General features: G+C 37.6%; 2 protein-coding genes across 3 annotated transcripts in view; one reads left to right on the top strand and one right to left on the bottom strand.

Annotated features, from left to right (window-relative positions):
• The window catches only part of WDR41 (WD repeat domain 41), a 46,627-nt gene extending 32,456 nt beyond the window's left edge, over window positions 1-14,171 (top strand). Inside the window, exons 9-13 of one of the 2 annotated variants that reach the window (XM_008579100.1) lie at window positions 3,836-4,020; window positions 6,773-6,894; window positions 7,668-7,756; window positions 8,727-8,860; window positions 11,934-14,171. In XM_008579100.1, coding sequence (XP_008577322.1) covers window positions 3,836-4,020; window positions 6,773-6,894; window positions 7,668-7,756; window positions 8,727-8,860; window positions 11,934-12,086 — 683 coding nt within the window. In that variant the 3' untranslated portion in view covers window positions 12,087-14,171. Of the gene's footprint in view, window positions 1-3,835; window positions 4,021-6,772; window positions 6,895-7,667; window positions 7,757-8,726; window positions 8,861-9,652; window positions 9,836-11,933 lie in introns of those variants that run through there. The other variant, XM_008579101.1, reaches the window with a different exon arrangement.
• A 509-nt stretch (window positions 14,172-14,680) lies between these two features.
• The window catches only part of PDE8B (phosphodiesterase 8B), a 79,757-nt gene continuing 73,640 nt past the window's right edge, over window positions 14,681-20,797 (bottom strand). The window contains exons 17-19 of the mRNA XM_008579099.1: window positions 19,560-19,727; window positions 17,164-17,293; window positions 14,681-16,520 (exon numbers count right to left, since the gene is read on the bottom strand). Of these exons, the coding sequence (XP_008577321.1) occupies window positions 16,411-16,520; window positions 17,164-17,293; window positions 19,560-19,727 (408 nt within the window). The 3' untranslated portion in view covers window positions 14,681-16,410. The remainder of the gene's footprint in view (window positions 16,521-17,163; window positions 17,294-19,559; window positions 19,728-20,797) is intronic.

Below are 20,797 nucleotides of genomic sequence, written 5' to 3'. Positions count from 1 at the left end.
CTGAACTAAAGTAAAGGTCTGCAGAAAATGGGTCATGGGTCATGTCTGCCCTTCTTCATGGTTGTGGGTTTTGCCTTGCTGACAACCTGTTTGGCTTCACAAATGATTTTAATGAGTATCTCGTATGAGATGAATCTGACATCAGATGGTAGGACAGGATCACAAACCACAGATCTTGGCGTTTAGCTAGTTCACTTGCAAATAAGCACAACTTATATTATTAGAGCCCTGCTGGTGATCTGCATAAGGTCAGTTAAGAGAACTCTTGGTGGCTTCAGTTTGATAGTCCGGTGGAAACTGCAAGTGGATCTTGTAGGGATGGTGGGAATATGATATAGTGGGAGGACTGGTCTGCACCCCAGTCACATATCTACCTGAGGCCTGGGTTGGCTTTTTTTGAACAATATTTGGTATAAACATGAGACAAGGGAAAGAGGGGCACAGAGAGCACCAAGTATAGTCTCCATTTGTGTGCCATTCAGTCACGTTTTCAGATACATCAGTAAGAACATGCCTCTCAGCTCCAAAATCCTCCTCTCTAATAGACATCTTCTTGTAAAAGCCAGCTACAAGTCTTTCTAAAAAGCAGATTTTCTGTGGTGATAGAAGTAACAGTTGTTGGTAGTGCCCCTTTATTTTTCTCTGGGTGTTCTTTTTCTCTAGTCATTGATGGAGACATAGCATAAAAGGAAAGTTCTTATATGAGAGACTTTTTGAGGCCTGCTTGGAGCCCTAAGGCCCCAAGCTGCAGAGAAAAACACAACGGTGTTCTGTTCCATTATACTGATCATGCCTAGTTGTCTTATTTTTGGTGAAATTTAGTGTCTTATTTAGTACCATTGAACCAGCATGTTTACATAAATGAAGGTGGTGGGATGTTACAGAGATAACCTTAACTTCATGGCCCTTCTTTTGCTATGTGATATGAAGAGAATGTTATTACAGTTAAAGAAAGATTTCTTCAAGTATTTCTTTGCCAAATTCTTAAGGGAAGGAAAATGACAAGCTAAAAAAAAAAATTGTTAATGAAAGTTACAGAAAACCCTAGTACTTTTTACCTTATAAACCAGGAAGTCTGGTACAATTTGAAAATGATTTGCTGACAGTCTGATTTTGTGCATAGGCATGTCAGCCCTGCTGCAGGCTTTGGCAGTCCTGGAATGATTGTGTTGTATAGTTTCCTGCTCCAGTCTCTACCCTGCTTCTTTGTCCTCACCATTACCAGTGAAAGATGTGGCTGGTTCCTGGGTTTGTACATCACAGGGGAAGTGCATTTTAAGAGAGCAGTCCCCAGGGCGACCTTAGAATGGAAAGATAGAACTCCCGCAAATGTTACTAGACATCTGAATGCAGAAGGTTTTCTAAGACAGACAAACAAGATGACCTTACTAATTTCTTCCGGCAAAAGGCTGTGGCTGCTGCTGCTTTATTTTATTCCTTTTCTTATTTTGTGCTGACAGCATGATATGGTAGTCACAAAGTGTTAGTACTTGTGAGGAATGGATAGACAGATGCCAGGTAAGATTTTCATACTAAGTGGCTTCTGATACTTATACAGAATAAAAATCCATCCATTAATAACACATCATTGGGATTGTTTGGTGAGACACATTTTTAATGACCTGTTTGGGAATGTAAATAATATACATAGTGATAAACTATGTGCTGACACTGATGAATGCCACTATTTTGTTTTTAGTGAAAAATTCTAACTGGTCGTTAATACTTTGTTTCTACTGCATAGAGGAATCACAGACACTACAAGGATTAAGTCAGAGAAAGCAGCTACATGGTCTCAGTAGGTAAACTCTGTGTTATGACCACATATGCAGAGTGAGAATCAAGAGGAGTCTTCACTCCTTCACTTCTCTGTTGCTTTTGTAGTTTGAAATTGGAAAGAGGAGGGAAAGCAGTGGAAAAGAAGGTCATGGAAAGATTAGTACCACCTTAACTTTCTCGCTTTTAAAAGTAGAAGCCTGTTTTTCTCCACAGATGAGAAGTGAACTTATTTCTTCACAGAGCAAATTCTATAGTCTGTTAATAAATTATAGAAATTAGGCATTAATGAGCTACCTATGATAGCCTTGGAACCAAGACAAAATAATGCTTACATGTATGATTGCTGGTAATTCTTTATTTCTAAGAGATTATTCATCTGCTTATTAAAGATTTTTGTCCCACTGGTTTGTTTGATAAGTGGGATAATTAAATCATAATTATACTCATCTATGTATTTCTAAATTACAAGTAATTGGATGTTTTAGTATCATTGATGTGGAATAATACCAGAGGCTCAAAATAATACCAGGGACTCAAAGATAACATTTGATGTTTTTTTGAAATGGCTACACATTTATTATTTAATTTTATTTTTACAATCATTCTCATTTAATGCTTGAGGAATCCAAGATACAGAAAGTTTAAACGATTTCCTAAAAAAAATAAAGTAAATGACTTCCTAAAGACCACCTGGCTAATAACATGCAGAGCCAAAATTAGAACTTGGGTTTCTGGATTCAGTGCATTGTTCTGTTCTGTCTTACCCCAAATATGTAAGAATTAAAATAAATTACATTTCTTTAAAATAATTTTTAGTCTAGCAGCTGTGCATTTTCTATTAAATGTATGATTTATAAAATGTCTTGGCCCATTAATTTCATTTTCTCTAAAGGTTTTAAAAACTTGTTATTGTACCAAGTTACACATAGTCATAGTAGAAAAATGAGAAAATAGTGAGAAACATAAAAAATGTTAAAATTTAAATTGTCCTACTATCCAGCACTAAATACTGGTACACATCCTTCTAGGTGTTTTCCAGGCATATGTGTGGGTGTGTGTGTAATGTGTATAGAAATAATTTACAGTTTTGTAACAGTATGGCATGAATTTATTTTCATATCAGTGTAAACATACTTTTACAACTTAATTTTCAATAACAGCATTATTGTTTCTTTTGTGGATGCCTTATTTATTTATTCAGTCCCCAGTTAGATGTTTAGGTTATCTTCAGACTTTTAAGGTCGTATAACAACATTGTCCCTGTGTCTTTTATGTACTTCCCTCAGGAAAAATTCCTAGAAGTAGAATTGTTGGAACTATAGGGTTTTTTTTAAAATATTTGGTATAAACATGAGACAAGGGAAAGAGGGGCACAGAGAGCACCAAGTATAGTCTCCATTTGTGTGCCATTCAGTCACGTTTTCAGATACATCAGTAAGAACATGCCTCTCAGCTCCAAAATCCTCCTCTCTAATAGACATCTTCTTGTAAAAGCCAGCTACAAGTCTTTCTAAAAAGCAGATTTTCTGTGGTGATAGAAGTAACAGTTGTTGGTAGTGCCCCTTTATTTTTCTCTGGGTGTTCTTTTTCTCTAGTCATTGATGGAGACATAGCATAAAAGGAAAGTTCTTATATGAGAGACTTTTTGAGGCCTGCTTGGAGCCCTAAGGCCCCAAGCTGCAGAGAAAAACACAACGGTGTTCTGTTCCATTATACTGATCATGCCTAGTTGTCTTATTTTTGGTGAAATTTAGTGTCTTATTTAGTACCATTGAACCAGCATGTTTACATAAATGAAGGTGGTGGGATGTTACAGAGATAACCTTAACTTCATGGCCCTTCTTTTGCTATGTGATATGAAGAGAATGTTATTACAGTTAAATCTATTTTTGGTCTTTTTATTCTGTTATATTAATATTTCTGTTTGGCTTGTGTAGGTACCTCACTGTTCTAATTACTGTGAATTTATAGAGCATTACTACTAGGCAGTCCATTCATTTTTACCTTTAGCCTAGATAAAATGATCAGTAATGAGGCACATGTGAACTTTGCCTAGATTTGAGTTTTGTCACTGGCTCTCATGTTGGAGAGCTGATCATCTGGGATGTCCTGGACTGGACCGTGCAGGCCTATGAACGCAACTTCTGGGACCCATCTCCACAACTGGACACCCAGCAAGAAATAAAACTCTGTCAAAAACAAAATGACATTTCTATCCATCATTTCACATGTGATGAAGAGGTAAAAATGTATAAAATATCTGTAAATGTGCCTTTTTTAATAAATCTAATTTCTGATTTTTAAACTTTAATTCCATTTTAGCCATAAAGAGATATCATTCCCCATGGTTTCAAGTTGTGCTTTAAAACGGTCTGATATTTTTTGAAAATGGTACCATTTGTGTTAAAAAGGCATTTTAATCCTCACTCCTAATTTTGAGATAAGTGGGTGACTAAATGGCGGCAGATTTTAACCCTATTGAAAATTTTGGGTGGAATTAAATAATCCCATAGGATTTGAGGTTAATGCTTAAAATTGTTTTAAGAAACACCGTCAGAAAGGATCCTTTTGAAGATTCTGGTGCTTTTCACAGAGAGATAAAGAAATTAAAAATTTCAAGAATGTTTCCCTTTTAGTTTACTAGCATTCTGGTGCGAGATAATTGGGTGATAATTGCCAGCTTCCATCCTTTAGGCCTTGGCAGTGATGCTGTTGAAGCACTTGACGTCTTTTTAGCTGGAAGAGATTAGTACCAATGGATTGCTGAATCTTGGCTCTGATCTAAACAATCTCTTCTCTTAGCCTCACGGGCTCAGAAAATACATTTAAAGGGGGGTTACTTGTCTAAATGTAATTAAAAGATATGTTTAAGAGTTGTAACCTTTGAGGAGGGGGGTGGGGGAGGAAGCTTTTCTCTCACTTTTATTTTGTGCCTGTCTATACTGTTTAAATTTTCCAATTGCATACATGTTATTATTTTTACTTAAAAATTTCATTAATAGTGTTCTGGAGGGAGAGAATGTGGTGTACTTTTTTTTCTTTGCACCTCTCTTACTTTAAAAACAAAACAAAAACAAAAGAGAAAAGAATAGGATAAGAATAGGATTTTTAAAAAAAACAAAACTAATATATCCAAAGGTTAGGTTTCTTTGTTTTTGAAAAAATATATATATATGTGATAAAAAATAATATAGTCTCAAAATATGGAGACTAGATTTCTAAGAGTTAAAAAAAACAAAACTAATATATCCAAAGGTTAGGTTTCTTTGTTTTTGAAAAAAAATATATATATGTGATAAAAAATAATATAGTCTCAAAATATGGAGACTAGATTTCTAAGAGTTGTAGCCCTAAAAATTATATAAATAATTTTATACCTTTTTCTGACTTTTGTAAAAATTAGTACGTAAAAGTTTTTTCACTTTGTATTCCTTTTAATCTTAAAAAAATATCAAGCTATAAATACTTGAAAAAAAGCATTTTTCAGTTTTCCCTATTTTTCCTTCTTTTGTTGAGGGTTCTTTCCTTCTACAGGGAACTATTATTGACGACAGTTGATTGATAGAGTGTCTCCATTGAGAAAATGCTGCCACTAAAGCTCATGAATTCTCTAGTTGTGTTTGTAATTTTCTTTGTGACCTTAGATCCAGTCACTTAAACTGTGCATGGATTTCTTGGTCTGTAGGACTAGTTTCTGGGGTTTTGCATTGAATGCAATTTATAGGGCTCTAGATTTTAGCACATTGGCTAGTTGTTTTTATTAGTGCCGTTGGCACTGATCCTCAACTTGCCTTACTGAGTGCAGAGTACTAATCCTGAGTGTCAAGGAAATCATTCCAGATTTAGACTCTGGTAAGCCTTGGGGACATGCTTTGATTCAGATATTGTAGGTCTGAGTTGGGTTTGTAGCCTTTGAGGCTGAATTAGAAGGGTTGGAGGGCCCAAGGTCTCTGGTGAAAACAGAAAGGCAATCTGGAAGGTCTTCCTCACGAGGGTACCTATTGTATAAGAATGAATGATTCTAAGACTAGTGCTGCTAGAAGTCTGGTAACTTGCAAAGTAATTTCAGAAGCTAGGTCCTGTGGTGTTAGCAAAGAACAAGGGACTGAAGTAATGTTACCTTGATTCTAATGTTGACTCCATGTCTGATTTCTTGTGTGACTTTCATTTTTTAAAAATTTTAACCTGTTCTGGAAAATGGCAGTAATGTTTGCCTTTCCTCCCTTACAAGATATTGTGAGGCTGAAGTGAGATAAACATTGGTAAAGTGCTTTCAAACTATTAAAGTTATGTTAGCAAAAAGGAATTTCTAATATTACATTTGGAAAAAATGTTTTTGTGAAGCTTTCAGAGGATCTTACAATGATACAAAAAAGCATATGCTGTCGTAATTGTATCATTTATAGGTCTCTTGATTGCTTAAGTTGTGGAGTGCAAGTAATTTGCTCACACTTTCTAGGCAAAAGAAGCTAAGTAATTTTCCCAAGTATATAGTGTTATGTGAATGAAAACTTCAGTAGCTTCTGCTGCAGGGTAAGGCCACCAGCCATAGCTTTTTCTAGCTTTCATATTTCATCGAGGTAGAAAGTGACACTAAGGGGTATGATATGCAAGCTTTCTCTGTATTTCAAGTATATAGTGTTATGTGAATGAAAACTTCAGTAGCTTCTGCTGCAGGGTAAGGCCACCAGCCATAGCTTTTTCTAGCTGTCATATTTCATCGAGGTAGAAAGTGACACTAAGGGGTATGATATGCAAGCTTTCTCTGTATTAATAGTTGTGTGTTTATACCTTCTAAATACTCTCTGAGCAGTCCTTGATGCTTCGACATTATTGGACTTCAGAGGGCAGTATAGTAACTTGGGCTGAAGACCAGGAATAGGGGAGGTAACATGGCTTTCTGATGTCAGAGGGCTGGGAATCTGTTACATCAGGTGGTGTTAAGTACTAGTTTTACGACCATTTCTGAACTCCCTCCCTGCTCCCTCCCCAGAATGTATTTGCTGCAGTTGGAAGGGGTTTATATGTATATAACCTTCAAATGAAGTGTGTGATTGCCTGCCAGAAAACTGCACATGACTCCAATGTTCTGCACATTGCCAAACTTCCAAACAGGTATGACTTCCCATCCATTCTGCAATAGATGAAAGAAAGTCATGGTTCCTGGGGCCACCAGTGTAATTTCTCGTCACCAAGTTACCTGGTTCTGTAGTTTGATCTGCTGTGTTCTTTTTGGACATTGAGAATGTCCCATGGCTGTCTCTAACAGAAGAGTTTGTAGCACTATATTACAAAATTTACAAGAAGCAAGGTTTAAATGAATTACATTGAATTTCATTGTAAGAAGAGATGATTTAAAATTTAGTTTTTATTTAATAAGGTAAAAGACTTAGGGGCACTTACTATATAATGGCCAGAATCAAATGGTAGTCTCCTTGTTGTCTAAGGCCACTAAGTGAGGGTTTTCCTCTCAGAGTAAATTTGGCTTCTCAGTTTCTAGGGATGAAATTATGGGAAGAGAATAGCATTATTTTCTGTGCAGGATACTTTTAGAGTAAGAGGCACCCTGAGAAGCGATATAGTGAGAGGAGGGAAGGGGGTTTCTCAGGACATTGTAAAAGTGTCATTCATACTGTTTTCCCAAATGCATTTTAAGAAATGAAGATAATAAATTTATAGCATTTGAGCAGTGTGACATAGTGTAATATGTACCTTTCCTGAATACTTTTAGTTTGTATTGTAAAGCCATGTTAATTTGTAATTTTTATCAGCTCCCGCTAAGACTGAATAAAAGCAGTTGAGGGCTCTAATGATTTCTCTAACTGCAAATTTAGCATTGGCCCTCCATGGTGTGCTTTCTTTGTGTTACTGATTTTCTGTTCTGACAGGCAATTAATCTCATGCTCAGAAGATGGCAGTGTACGCATTTGGGAGTTACGAGAAAAACAGCAGCTTGCAGCTGAACCTGTACCAACAGGTGTGTGTCTTTTCCCAGAAAGGTAGTCTTTCTTTTTCTCTCCCTTTTTTCTCATATGGAAGGCAGAAGAAGGGCAATTATGTGAAATCACAAGAATAATATAGAATATGCTCCGAATAGGCATAAGATGTTTACAGGAAGCATATGGTAATTGGGATGTAGGATTCACATCTTAATACTGCCTTAAAACGCCTCTTTACTTCAGTTCCAATCAACTGGTATTTTATGTTTCGAGGGAAAACTGGTAATCTGAATAACCAAATGGCCTAATGAAGTATCATTTCTATTATCTATAATTCTGACTGATACACAAACAGGAATTGTACCATCAGATGTCAAACTGAGTGTTCTTTAGCCTTGAAGCATTAACATTGAACTCAGTTTATGGGAAAATACACTTCTTTTTGTGTTTATATCATAATCTCTGAAGCTCTTGACTTTTAGGTGTTTGGTTTGAAAAATAAAACTCTGGCTGTTTGAATGAATTACTGCCAACCTTTGCATAGAAATCTGATGCTGGCACCTGTAGTTTCTTCTGGTTCTTTTGACTTACCTGATGTCCTAGGGTATTGTTTTTGGACACACACATATAGCTTTTCCTCTATGCTCTGTTGAGAGAGCTGAGTTATGCCTTTTTTTTTTTTTTTTTTTTTTTTTTGACAATTAGACACTGTCATTCAGGCCTTTCACCTCTCTCCCCTTTCATTTCTAGTGCCTGTCTTTTTATCATGGGTGAGAAGGAGCAGTAGAAATAGAGGAGGAACAAACCCGGTTAGCTATGAAAGATGAGATGAAATAGCATTTAAAAAACACTAGCATAGTGCCTGGAACCATCCACTTAGCCCTGGACTAAAATAAGTGCAGAACATCTTTGCATTTAAATTTTCTCTGTTTTTCTGATCTCATATTACTACTATAAGTAAAGAGCACAATAATTTTGGAAATGACTGAAATGATTGTGTTTTTGTAGGTTTTTTTAACATGTGGGGATTTGGAAGAGTGAACAAACAAGCCAGCCAGCCTGTTAAAAAGCAACAAGAAAATGCCACGTCATGTTCACTGGAGCTTATTGGCGATTTGATTGGACACTCATCATCTGTGGAGGTATTGCTTTTAATAGGCATGTAAGGTCCAGGCATTTCCTGCTTTGGCATCTTACCGGTCTCATAAAGACCTATACTTTATAGTCTCATCAAGACTTGTGCTTTCTGTCTTATCTGTAGGTTTTTGCTGTATCTGAACATGGGATCAGATAGGTTATATTTCGTGCAGTTAGGATCTCCCTTCACAGAGATAATGATTTGAGGAAGCAAGGAATGCATTGCTGTTAAGAATGGGCTTAATCACCATTATTTATGAGATGGAGATGGCTGTCAATAAGGATGATATGTACAGTAGTGACTGTGTGTGTAACAGTAGTTGACAGAGTGCGTGGAGGGTTGTGGTTACATGTGCAGAGTGAAAGGCTTAACAAAATCATCTAATTCTGGGGGCCTTTATCAAATTCCTGAACAGAATGCTGTTTTTACCTGCCTTTGAAGAATGATAATTTGTTAGTTTAACAAAACCCTGTGCCTTGATTATCATTGTGTATATATCAAAATAGTTGAAAACTATAAGATACATAAAATTCTAACTTGTGGAAATCCAAATACATTAATATTCACCATAGGCACCATTGCCTGTAATGGAGGAGTAAGATAAGAGATGAAGAGATGATTGGAACTGGTAGCAGTGTGATGATAACAGTGTAAGCAGGCCCTAAGTAATGAATTTCTTAAATCATGCTTCACCGTTTCATAGCCAGGGAGGAACAAATTATTTTTCATACGAAAGGGCATTCATGCATAGGAGACGTTGCAGCACACTTGTTTATGAACATTTCTCATCTTCCAGGCACTCTCTAGACACTGGACGCTGGAGTTTACAAAAAGATATAAAATACAGTCCTTGCCCTCATGGATCTTATACTTTAGTGGAGAGAAAGGATATAGACCTAATAAGATGTTAACCTGTGCTGCTTATGATGGACCCAGATGAGTAGTAGACAGTGAGTACTCAGAGGTTAGAAGAAATGTTTCTTGCGGTAAATGATTAGTAGAAGATATGCGAATCCTGTAAATGATTAGTAGAAGATATGAGACTTGAGACTTGAGCCGAGCTTTCAAGTGTAGGTAAGATTAATATACTATAACCATGTCACCTTAATATACTATAACCTTGTTCCCTGATGTTGGGCCCTATGTCTTATTCATCTTTGCTTTCCTCTAACAAGTAACTCAGGTTTTTTTTGTTTGTTTTTTTAAACTTTTTGTTTTTGCTTGGGTGGCTACAGTGTAGTTTGAGGGTGGTGAGCAAGGAATGTGGTAGACAAAAGGGCAGAGATAGCATTTAGTTGGTGGCAAGGAACAGATTGGCTAGGCTGGAGCACTGGGTTCCTGTGAGCAGACACTAGTAGGAGACAAAGCCTAGGAAAGTAGTTTTGGGTCAGATTATGAATGTCCTTGAATGTAAGGCTAAGGAGTTTTAACTTTATTTTTAAAATAGTAGGAATGCATTAGAGGTTTTTAAATGGTGGAGAAAACCTTCAAAATGTCACATTTTCATAATATAAAAGTGTCAGATTCTTAAGAATTTTCCTGAGTGAAAGTATTGACACTTAGTCACTTTTTAAAAGCATCTCTGGCTTCACTGATAAAATCTAGTTTATCTCTTAGGTGCTATCTCCTGAATTTCCTTATTCCTTTTATATTTTCATCCTTGCTGTCTGGCCCAACCCGTCTACCTGTGCACTGAATTCTGTCTTTTCCAGTCTTGTTCCCATATTTCTTGTTCCCATATTTCTTTTTCTTGTTCCCATATTTCCCCCTTACTCCTACATCATCAGCTGAGTCCTCTCTTGTGATCTTACCCTACTGTCTTCAGAAATGTATATATCATTTCAGAGAAAACTCTCATTCTCTTGTTCCTTAATGTTGTGTCTCTTCTTTATTTTGGTCTTTCCTTCAAGGACCTTTTCCTTTTCATGGGTTTGTTTATCTCCTCTCTGATACCAGCTCTCCACTCTACAGTATTCATGCTGCCTTTTCGTCAACACTCCATTTTCCTATTCTTAGCTTCCAGCCTGTTTTTTTCACTGAGTGCATGCTCCTTCCCTTTACTTGGAGAGTTTTATCTCTTTGAAGCTTTTCTGACAACTTCCGTTATTACTGATCAATTTCCCCTTTTCCTAAATAGTCTTTACTGCATTATGGTTGACCCCTCAACAATGTGGAGGTTAGGAGTGACAACACCCCACACAGTCAAATATCCACCAATGACATTGGACTCTCCCAAAACTTAACTACTAATAGGTTATTGTTGACCAGAAGCCTTACCGAAAACATAAACAGTTGATTGGCATATATTTTCTCTCTATATATCATATACTGTATTCTTACAATAAAGTAAGCTATAGAAAAGAAAATGTTATTAAGAAAATCATAAGGAAAATACAGTACTGTACGTATATTGAAAAAAATCTGCACATAAGTGGACCCATGCAGTCCAAATCATGTTGTTCAAGGATCAACTGTACTTAGTACCTGATTATATAATCTTTTATTGGTGCTCTCATTGTTTCAGCTGTGATTTGGTTTTCAAAACTGAATTACAACCTTCCTGAGGGTAGGGACCATAAGCACAGAAAAGACAGTAAATGCCTATTGATTATCTACTGTTATATAGTGGGCTGAAGCCAGTGTTTATCTTGGAAAATTTGGATTTCATACATTTTATGGGTAGCCATTTGTGCATAAATAATGATTAAGTAAAGCAGGTGTGGAAGAACCTATACCTGACAAAGTCTTAAAACCAATACTTGAATTAGATTATGGTAAAATTCAGAAGATACTTTTTGGGAATTCATGTACTTTACAAAAATAGCTGTTATTCATAGTTGTGTAGTTGAGCGGTTTTAACAAAGTTCTGATTATTAAAATATTAGATATTGGTCATATTTGTACATGACTGTAACCAACACTTAAAAATGAAATTTCTCATGAAAAGTGAAATGGAGTTTTACAAATTGAAATCCAAAGAAGTCTCCAAGGTACAAATCTTACAAGCACATGTGTTAATCTAGTATTAGCCTCTTCTTGAAGTTCCTATAATCAGTAGTTTTAATTTTTCTTTACAGATGTTTTTATACTTTGAAGATCATGGACTAGTGACATGCTCTGCTGATCATCTCATTATTTTGTGGAAAAATGGAGAGCGAGAATCTGGATTGCGCAGTTTAAAATTATTTCAAAAATTAGAGGAAAATGGTGACTTATACCTTGCTGTCTAATTTAAGGAATTAGAAGTACCTTGAACATCAAATATAGAGTAATACTCTGAAAACCATTAATATATTGAACACTTAAATATGTAGTGTGTTTTTTTTTCTTGCCCATAAAATTCTACATGTTTGAATTCTTTTTTGTGGGCGTACAAACCAGCAACAGTTGCTTCTCAGGTATTAGTACATCCACAAAGAACATACCACAAGTTTTACATTTGACTTTGTGCTGCTGTTGAAATGGTGAGTGCTTTATTTTGAGCTTCTTAATTTGAAACCTAGACCTCGTAAGAGGTGGAAATAGATGTAAAACTAAAGCTATGGCCTTCATTAGAAGTTTTTTTATTCTTTTGATAAACTGAAGTATATCCTTTCTCCTCCAAATTTCCCTGGTCTTTAGTAAATGTCAGTGTTCTATAGCGCAAACTTGAATCAGCCCCCAAATGAACTACATATATTGTTTAAGTACAATGATTTTTTTTGGTACTAACTGTTTAAATCATTAAACAATTTCTTTTTTTAGTTCTAGCTACTAAAATTCCTATGAACTCAAATTGATAGGAATCTTATGAAGGTGCAATTTTTTTCTTGGTGCAGATTGGCCTGAACAGCTGTTGGCTAGATTGGAACTAGAACTGCAGCTGCCCCTCCTGTGTGCCAGGGATGAACGCTAGATCAGCAAGGAGGCACAGTGCTTTCCAAAGTCAGGGACTGCCGGTGATAGTGCCCAGTCCATTTGACCATTGACTCAAATATGGAATGCTTGAGAAAGGTTTCGCTCATGTAGTTCCTTTGAGATTTGATCATCCTCATTACTCCACCAGCCTTACAGCACCCTTTCTCCTGTTTGGTACTAAAAATGAAAAAGTATTCTACACATTAAATATTGGGTGGGTTTAGTTACAGAATTATTTATTAAATTTAAACTTCTGACTAAAGAATCTTACAATAGAACAGACAAGATGACTGATGTGTTAGAGGATTGACCCTTCTCAAAGAACGCTTTCTGTAGATTTGTTCATTATGCACATACCCGCACATCCTAAATGGAATTTTCATAAATTCTTGGTTTTACTAGTTTATTCATTTACAGTTGCTTCCACAACTACCTACACTCAAAGACTGGAAAAGTTATGGTCAGTAGGTAGGCCAGTGGCATAATGTTGTAAATGAGGAAACTGAGGCCCAGTGAGGCAATAAGGCCTTGCAATTAGATAGCTCCATAGTGCCCATTATCATCATTGAGCAGCTTTAAAACAGGAATTGAAGAGGACTGGAACGAGAGATAAAGGCTTATGTGACTATATGACTCCCACTTGAGGAAAACAAAATAATATTCACAGTCATTACTGCTGTTTTAATTCACAATGAAAATAGCTTTATGGAGAAATATATTAAAACTTAAGCTGCCTCTATTACAGAATAGAAGAATATGAATGGGAAAATTAGCACTACCGTTTAGCCACCAAATCATTATCACTGTGGCGTATTTGAAGAGTCACACAGAGGCAGCCTTCTAATCTTTCATCCTGAAATTGGAGCAAGGGCAGTATCCCTAAACCAGGCAGACATGTGGTCGGGTCTGGGTGTGTCAGATTGTTGATCACTGTGGCTAAGTTATCTCAAAGTCATTTTCAAGCTTTTAATTTTCCCTATAGATGGACTTTCCTCCAGTACTAGCTAGCTTTTTCTTTGGAAATTCTATATTAGGTTATGAGTTTGTAAAGCTGTTTTCTTGAATTGTATAAGATATAAGTAATGCATAGAGTTTAAAGTGTTTTATTTCCTAACCTGTAGTGTTTTGTGATGATAATCTATTCAAGTGGAATAGATTGTGAAATGATAGGGCCATTCTGGTCCAAGTAATAATATTTTATAACCACCTGCTTTCTCCTGGTTAGTAGTAATGGTAATAATGTGACTTCTCTTCGGATTAGATAGTGTTGCATTTTCCTAAATTAATATGGCTCCTTCAATACATGGTGTTTTAGTAAATATCTCAGTTAAGAGGCAATTATAATAGTTTATACCTATATGATACACATACCATCTGAAAGACATTATTTCTAATAAATTGACTGTGTGGTTACACTACTTAGCAACTCAGAAGATTACACTGTAATAGGTTACGCTGATAAAGAGCAGAACTGTGCTGAAGCTTTAGTACCTGGCTGTCTTACAGCATTTAACATTCAGGTATTAATATTAAAGTTTGAAGTTAACATGAAATTAATTTGACATAACTCTGAGTAAGCTGTAATGTTTCATATAGAAAGTGTCAGACACCCAATAGCTGTTACTTACCAAATGGAACTGAAAGGGAGATGGTTAGAAAAAGACTGTCCTTGCCTCAAGCAAGCTTCTGCAGCCTAGGCAAATTATTTAGCTCCATACTATGGGGTTCTGGCATCCTGATATTAACTGTTACTTACCAAATGGAACTGAAAGGGAGATGGTTAGAAAAAGACTGTCCTTGCCTCAAGCAATCTTCTGCAGCCTAGGCAAATTATTTAGCTCCATACTATGGGGTTCTGGCATCCTGATATTAATGTGTTCTGAAAACAAGTGTTTGACGCATGAAATAAAAGACACTAAACCAAAAATTTGAAATTATGAAAAATTTAGGCCAAAGAGATAAAATAAAAACAGCTGTTGGGAATGAAAAATGGCTGTAGGAATTTTGTTACAAGTACTTCACAAAAACATTTTCATATTTCACATTTACATAATGCAGCATTATAATACAAAGCTGGCTCCTGTCCTGACCAAGCAAGTTCTCTTATAATCTAACAAAAATAATTTAGATACATTTCTTTGCATGGAGTCGTCATATATGTTTCCATTTTGCATACAAAACATAGAAAAACACATTGGCACATTACATAGTGGTAAGTCATTTTCTTCTTCCCGTGTACCAGTTCCAAGTGTTCTGCATTCCAATTTTCATTTGGAAAAAAGTAACAACTGGTTCAATTAATTCAGTCTCTGTTTACACCTTTTAAAAATGCAGCATGGAGTTCAGAGAAAGAGAAAGTATTTTGTTTACTGAGTTTCTAATATTTATAAGACAGAGAGAAGGGTTGGCTGGTAAAAGAGAAAGGAAAATCTCAATTCTGACCTTATGTAGATCACAGAAAGTGTGAAAAGAGCTGTATAAAAATATGCACTTGTGCTTTAGAAGCTTTTAGCATACAATTAATAGCTGAAAATAGTATTTACTGCCTCATATGCCTATTTTCTGATATATACACACATCTTGCAATTTTTTTTACATCGTTAAGCAAATGGCATGACCTCAAATGTAGATAAGTTAAAAATATCTGAACCTTGAAACTTCCCGTAGCCCATCCCCAAATATATATGTATAGGTGGTGCACGGTACAACATACTCCATGGGCTCTCACCCAGAAAATTTAGATTGTTTGAATAAAAATTTTAAACAGCAAAGGTATATAAATTTTTTCTTTTTTAAAAAAGCTTGTCCAAGGGCATTCAGACTTAATGGCTTTTATATAATATATAAAATATATATTATATAGTATAGTGCCTTGTGGCTGCCTCTGTGAACCAGAGATAAGGGAAGCTCATGGATTCCCCGCAAACAAGATGCCACTCCCTTCCCTGTCATAGGCAGCTTTCTGTTAAGATGAATCCCTGCCATGGAAAAGAGGGCTAACCCAGCTGCTGATACTAGTCTGGAGAGGTTGTTCACCAGGCTGTGGCTGTTTTCTAACTTGGGTGTCACACCACCAACAGGAAGATTCACCTAGCCTTGGAGGCTGTGACGCTAATTAGTTTATCAATAATTTGGTCCTAGTTGTTTTGCTCATTTTAGGTAGTTTTTTTCTTAGAAATATCTGTTCAGATAAGCTTCTCATGAATCCTTCAGACCAATGCTCTTGAGGAGAATAGTCAAGAAAAGAGTCATGGTGACTTTTGTGGTAAGAGATAGCTGAACACTAGCTAAGCTTCTTGGTCACCCTCCAGGGCGATGAGTTCTCAGATACCAAATCTTTGCTTATTGTGTCCTGCTAATTACAGTGAAACAGCTCCATGGTTTGACAAGGGCCCACAGCAGATGACAGCAGAGCAAGGTAGTTTGCCAAGGATTCTGTCACTAAGTGATTGTTCAAAAGAACATATATTTTTCTTCATGGAATATAACGTTCTAAAAATGAAATTTGGGGACTTGAATGATTCAAGGTCAAATATTTAAACATTAGCATCTTTACCTACACTTGTCATTTTCATTATAAGGGAAAGCCTCTTGGTTATACTACTATGATTCACCATGCCCTTTGTAGATCAAGAGGTCCCCTTCCCTGGCTTGGCTTTAGCTGTCAGATGGAAGCCTCAAACTTTTGCACTTTAGGTCATCTAATGTCTTCCAGTGTTTGTAGTTGTTGGCCAAGTGTTGCATCAGGGCTGGCAGATGTGCAAAGGCTGCAAGGACATAAAAGAATCAAAAGAAACCTGTTGTTAGATCCTAGGAGCATTTAAAGCTAGGGCTCTCTGGGACAAGTTTGGGGTCAGAATTGGAGGAGAGGTACCCTGGGTTAGGCCCTGGGCTGCAAGTGAACACACAGCATGAGAAGAACAAGTCATTAAATACTAGTTTCTGAAATACAAAGAGGTCCTTTTAATTAAAAATTGAAAAGCTGTTTATCAGTGACATCAAAATGTGTGATTCAGAGTAGACTCAATACATTTCACATTCTTTCTAGAGTTTCCTCCAATGATAAAATAAAATTGATAATAACATCAAGGACAAGAGTTCGGATCCCCATACCAGCCCAGCTGGCAAAAAAACAAAAAAATAACCTGACATAAGTGTTGGAAACATGTCTTTTGAAGACATTTATCCAGTTATCAAACATCCATTGAGTCTTCTTTACACAAGGTTCTGTGTCAGGTGCTGGGGAGGCAGAAAGTGTACGTGCACCCTTCCCTCCCTGGCAAACACAGCTGACAGCTTTTTTTTTTTTTTTTTTTAATTTACCTCTAGGTCCAGCCTATGTCATTAAAGGTAATCATTGTAAAGTATAACAAAATGTTTTCTGCGGGTGACAAAACAGTACTGTCTTACCATCCCAAGCATCAAACATGTCTGTTATGAAGTAGTCAATGAAGGAGATCTGGGACTTGGGGATGCTACAAGTATTCCGGTCAAACACTGGCATCACCACAGGTAGCCCCTGTCTCTTCTCTTCATCAGTCTGTAAGAAAACACCACCACACAGGGCCATAGGGCACGTGAGAAGCTATCACAGTAACATCTTGTTTCTCAACAACCCTGTGAAAATGGGCCATTATTCCCTTTTATATATGCATAGGCTCAGCAAAGTCCTGAGAATTGTAACTCAACCACCAGAAGAGCTGCAGTGACGAATTCAGGTCTTCCCTCTCTCAAATCTCTTACTTTTTATGCTGTTCCACAGTGCCTCCTGAAGTACTGAGCTCGGTGCTTAGTCCCTTTTCTGTGATCTGTTTTTATTATTGCAAGGTCACAACTATTTTCAAAGTCATACCAATACTTCTACTCATGCCAGTACTACCGACTGACATTCACATTGAGGGTGCAGAAGCAATGATGCGACACTGCTGACGCCTTAGTGTGAATCAGGGAACTGGCACCCAACTACCAACAGTAATAGTCGTAGCATCATTCACTGCCATGTGTTTGCGGTTAAAAAAAACCAGTTTCACTTAAGAATGACTGCTTTAAAGGAGTAAGAGTTATTAATTTTATTAAGTTTCAACCTTTGAGTACATGTTTTTTAGTATCCTTTGACAAAACGGGAAGCACCCATACAGCACTTGTGCCACATGCCGAAGTCTGGTGGCTGTCCTGAGGAAGGGCACTTCTGCCGTCAGGTTGTGAGCTGAACTAGATGCTTTTTTCTACAGAACACTATTTTTACTTGAGAGAATGTCTGACAAACCGTGATTATTTAGATTTGGGTATAAGCCATGCAGCTCTCAAGGTGTGTGGGTTTGAGTATTATGCACGTTAAAGCGTATGTTCACACATATGCATGAGGCTGTAATTCCCTGAGCTGCATACTGAGATCCACATTTCCTCGTGGTGTATTGAGCCAGAAGCCAGCTGATGAGAGGCCTCATTTGTAGCTTTTTTTGATTTTTAGGTTACACCGGCTTGTGAACATTAGTACATTCCTTTTTGGGAAAAGACCACCTAAACAGGATGCTTACATCAAGGAACTTAAAAGTGGTTCTTCCCCATTCACACACTCTGAGAATAACTAGGAGTAGGACCTCAGGTTCTCTGTGAGTGGGTCCTGGGAAGCCCATTAATGGCCTCCTGCCAGCTTTTGGCTCAGCTTGCTTGTTTCAGGTCGTTCGATCAAGCAGCCTGAAAATACACACTGGTGTTCAAGGAGTAGTTTGGGCTTTTCCCCACCCTCTTCTTTCTGGCAAGCTCAGAACTGCTTGTCCTACTCCCCCCCCAACTACTCCCCCCAGTTCAGGGGCTCTCTTCCCAGCCTTCAAAGCTGCAGTTAACTTACTGGGTCATCTGCTGGCCATTCCCCCTCCCAGCCCTTCTAGACATCATGCGCAGTCCTTCATCCTACTCTTCTTTATCTTGCCTCAATAGTCCGTTCCAGCAGTAGAGACCCCCCAACCTCAAATGCATTACTTGTGGGTACTTGTCCTCTGTCATACACATACATATCAGTCATGAGAGCCTTTTCTCTGGAAATAGGGCTAACGGTCTGCTGCTTTCTGGATTTTTTTCCTTTAAGCCCTCTTTACACTGCCACAGTTAAAGTGAACTACGTATTGCTGCTCCCCTTGTTTAAACATTCTATTTTCCTTCCTTATTAATTTTGCTCATAAAGCTTTATTCTTCCAGGAAGTCTTCTCCTATTTCCACATTTCTAAATCCTTAAAAAAACAAAACAAAAACTCTAACATCACCTCCACAAAGCCCTTCTTTTATCTAGAAAAAAATCTTTCTGAATTCCTATAGCACTTAACACATACTTCCTTTAGACGTACTTTTCATTTTTTTCACCAACGTATGGGCCTATCTCTGTCTACATTTTTTCTCCCTTACTGGATTGGGAGCTGTGCATGGCAGCGATGTGTCTTACTCCTGTCTGTGTTCCCGTAATGCACCATGGAGGCACTCAATACCAACCTAGTGAATGAAACCTAGGAATCACCTAGTGATTTCCCAGTTTTTGTGGAAGTTCAAGATCCAACAATTTGAGGATGAAAAATTACTTCCAAAGGCTGTTTATCCCCCTTCCCCTAGAGAGACTTTGGTTAGTGACCAGCCACATCAGTCAGTCCCTTGAGGGAAACAAGTCTACTCCAGGCACGCAGGGGTGAGCCATTTTCTTCCAGGGAGTAATAGTTTACTAATTGATAGTTACTCGGCTGAAAAATCCCCAGAGTCTATGACCTGGTGGCCCGTTCCCTGAAGGGACATAGAGCCTCCGTAGTGAGGCAACGCACCTGTGCAAAATACTCCTCAGAGATCCTCCCGGCCCATTCAATGCACAGGTCCAAGGGACGGCATGGATTGGCCACATCAGCACACTTAATCATCATGCGCTTGATCAGGATTTGGTTTTCAGGAAAGTTCTTCCCAGTAGGGTTGCATTCACAGTCGCTGCCCTCAATCTGGAAAACAGATGAGCAGATCAAAGTTGGTTCAAGATGATGGTGAAGCCCACAAGGGCTAACTCAGCAGGCATTAAATGGTGACCACCCATGCACACTTTGGTGGGACTGGAACTCTGCAAAGGAGGCTTTTCCTTTTCTTAATTCCATATATAATATACTGATATAGTCTTTAAAAAATAAAACCAATGGGCCGGCCCAGTGGCGCACTCAGTAGAGTGCGGCGCTTGGGAGTGCGGCGGTGATCCCGCCGAGGGTTCGGATCCCATATAGAGACCGGTCCGCTCACTGGTTGAGCACGGTGCGGGCGTGACACCAAGGGTTGCGATGAAAAAAGACAAAAAGGAAAAATAAATAAATAAATAAATAAATAAAACCAAAACCAAACTCGAGCAACACAAACAGTTTAAAAGGTAAAAGTCCCTATCATCACCTATCTACCACCTCATCTTCCATCCTCTCCCCCAGAGGCAACTACTACAAGCAGGTTTTGTTTTTGTTTTGACCATATTTATCAGAAAATGTATAAAAATGTATAAAAGCAGAGCTTCCAGTTAATGCATTAAAGGTGGAGAAATAGCACATACATGTGACCCTTCAATTATTTCATTTATTTCTACTTATTATACCTGTCAGCCCTCTCTCTCCTATGACCAGTCTTCTACTCACCTACTCCCTCCCACTTTGTTTCTCTTAAGGCATGTGTCCTCTCGTGTTTTCTTGGCTGTTTTTCTGACAGATAGAGAGTGTGAGCCATGTAAGTTTGTGGTACTTGGAGCAGAAAGTAGGCCGGGCAGGAGCAGGTGTGTTCAGCCATGTTTAAAAAGACTGGCCATACAATGGTACATACCTAGTGGTGGATATCAGTGGTCCTGAGTCATGTGGCCGGGTCTGTGGGTAGGTGTATATTAATGCACTCACAGGCCAAATATAAAGAACATGGAAGATTGTTACTCTCCACTTTCAAAGACACCATTGAATTGACTGTGTGAAAAGTTAATTAGCTCTCTAGAGCTCTGCCAAGCTGAAACATTGCATGACATGTAGGGGTTTTGTTTTGAGACTGGACC

This window comes from Galeopterus variegatus, unplaced genomic scaffold (assembly GCF_000696425.1).
Source record: "Galeopterus variegatus unplaced genomic scaffold, G_variegatus-3.0.2 Scaffold1808, whole genome shotgun sequence".
NCBI classification, from domain to species: Eukaryota; Metazoa; Chordata; class Mammalia; order Dermoptera; family Cynocephalidae; genus Galeopterus; species Galeopterus variegatus.
Note: the sequence above shows the minus strand (reverse complement) of the source record. Positions and strands in the feature narration are given on the sequence as shown.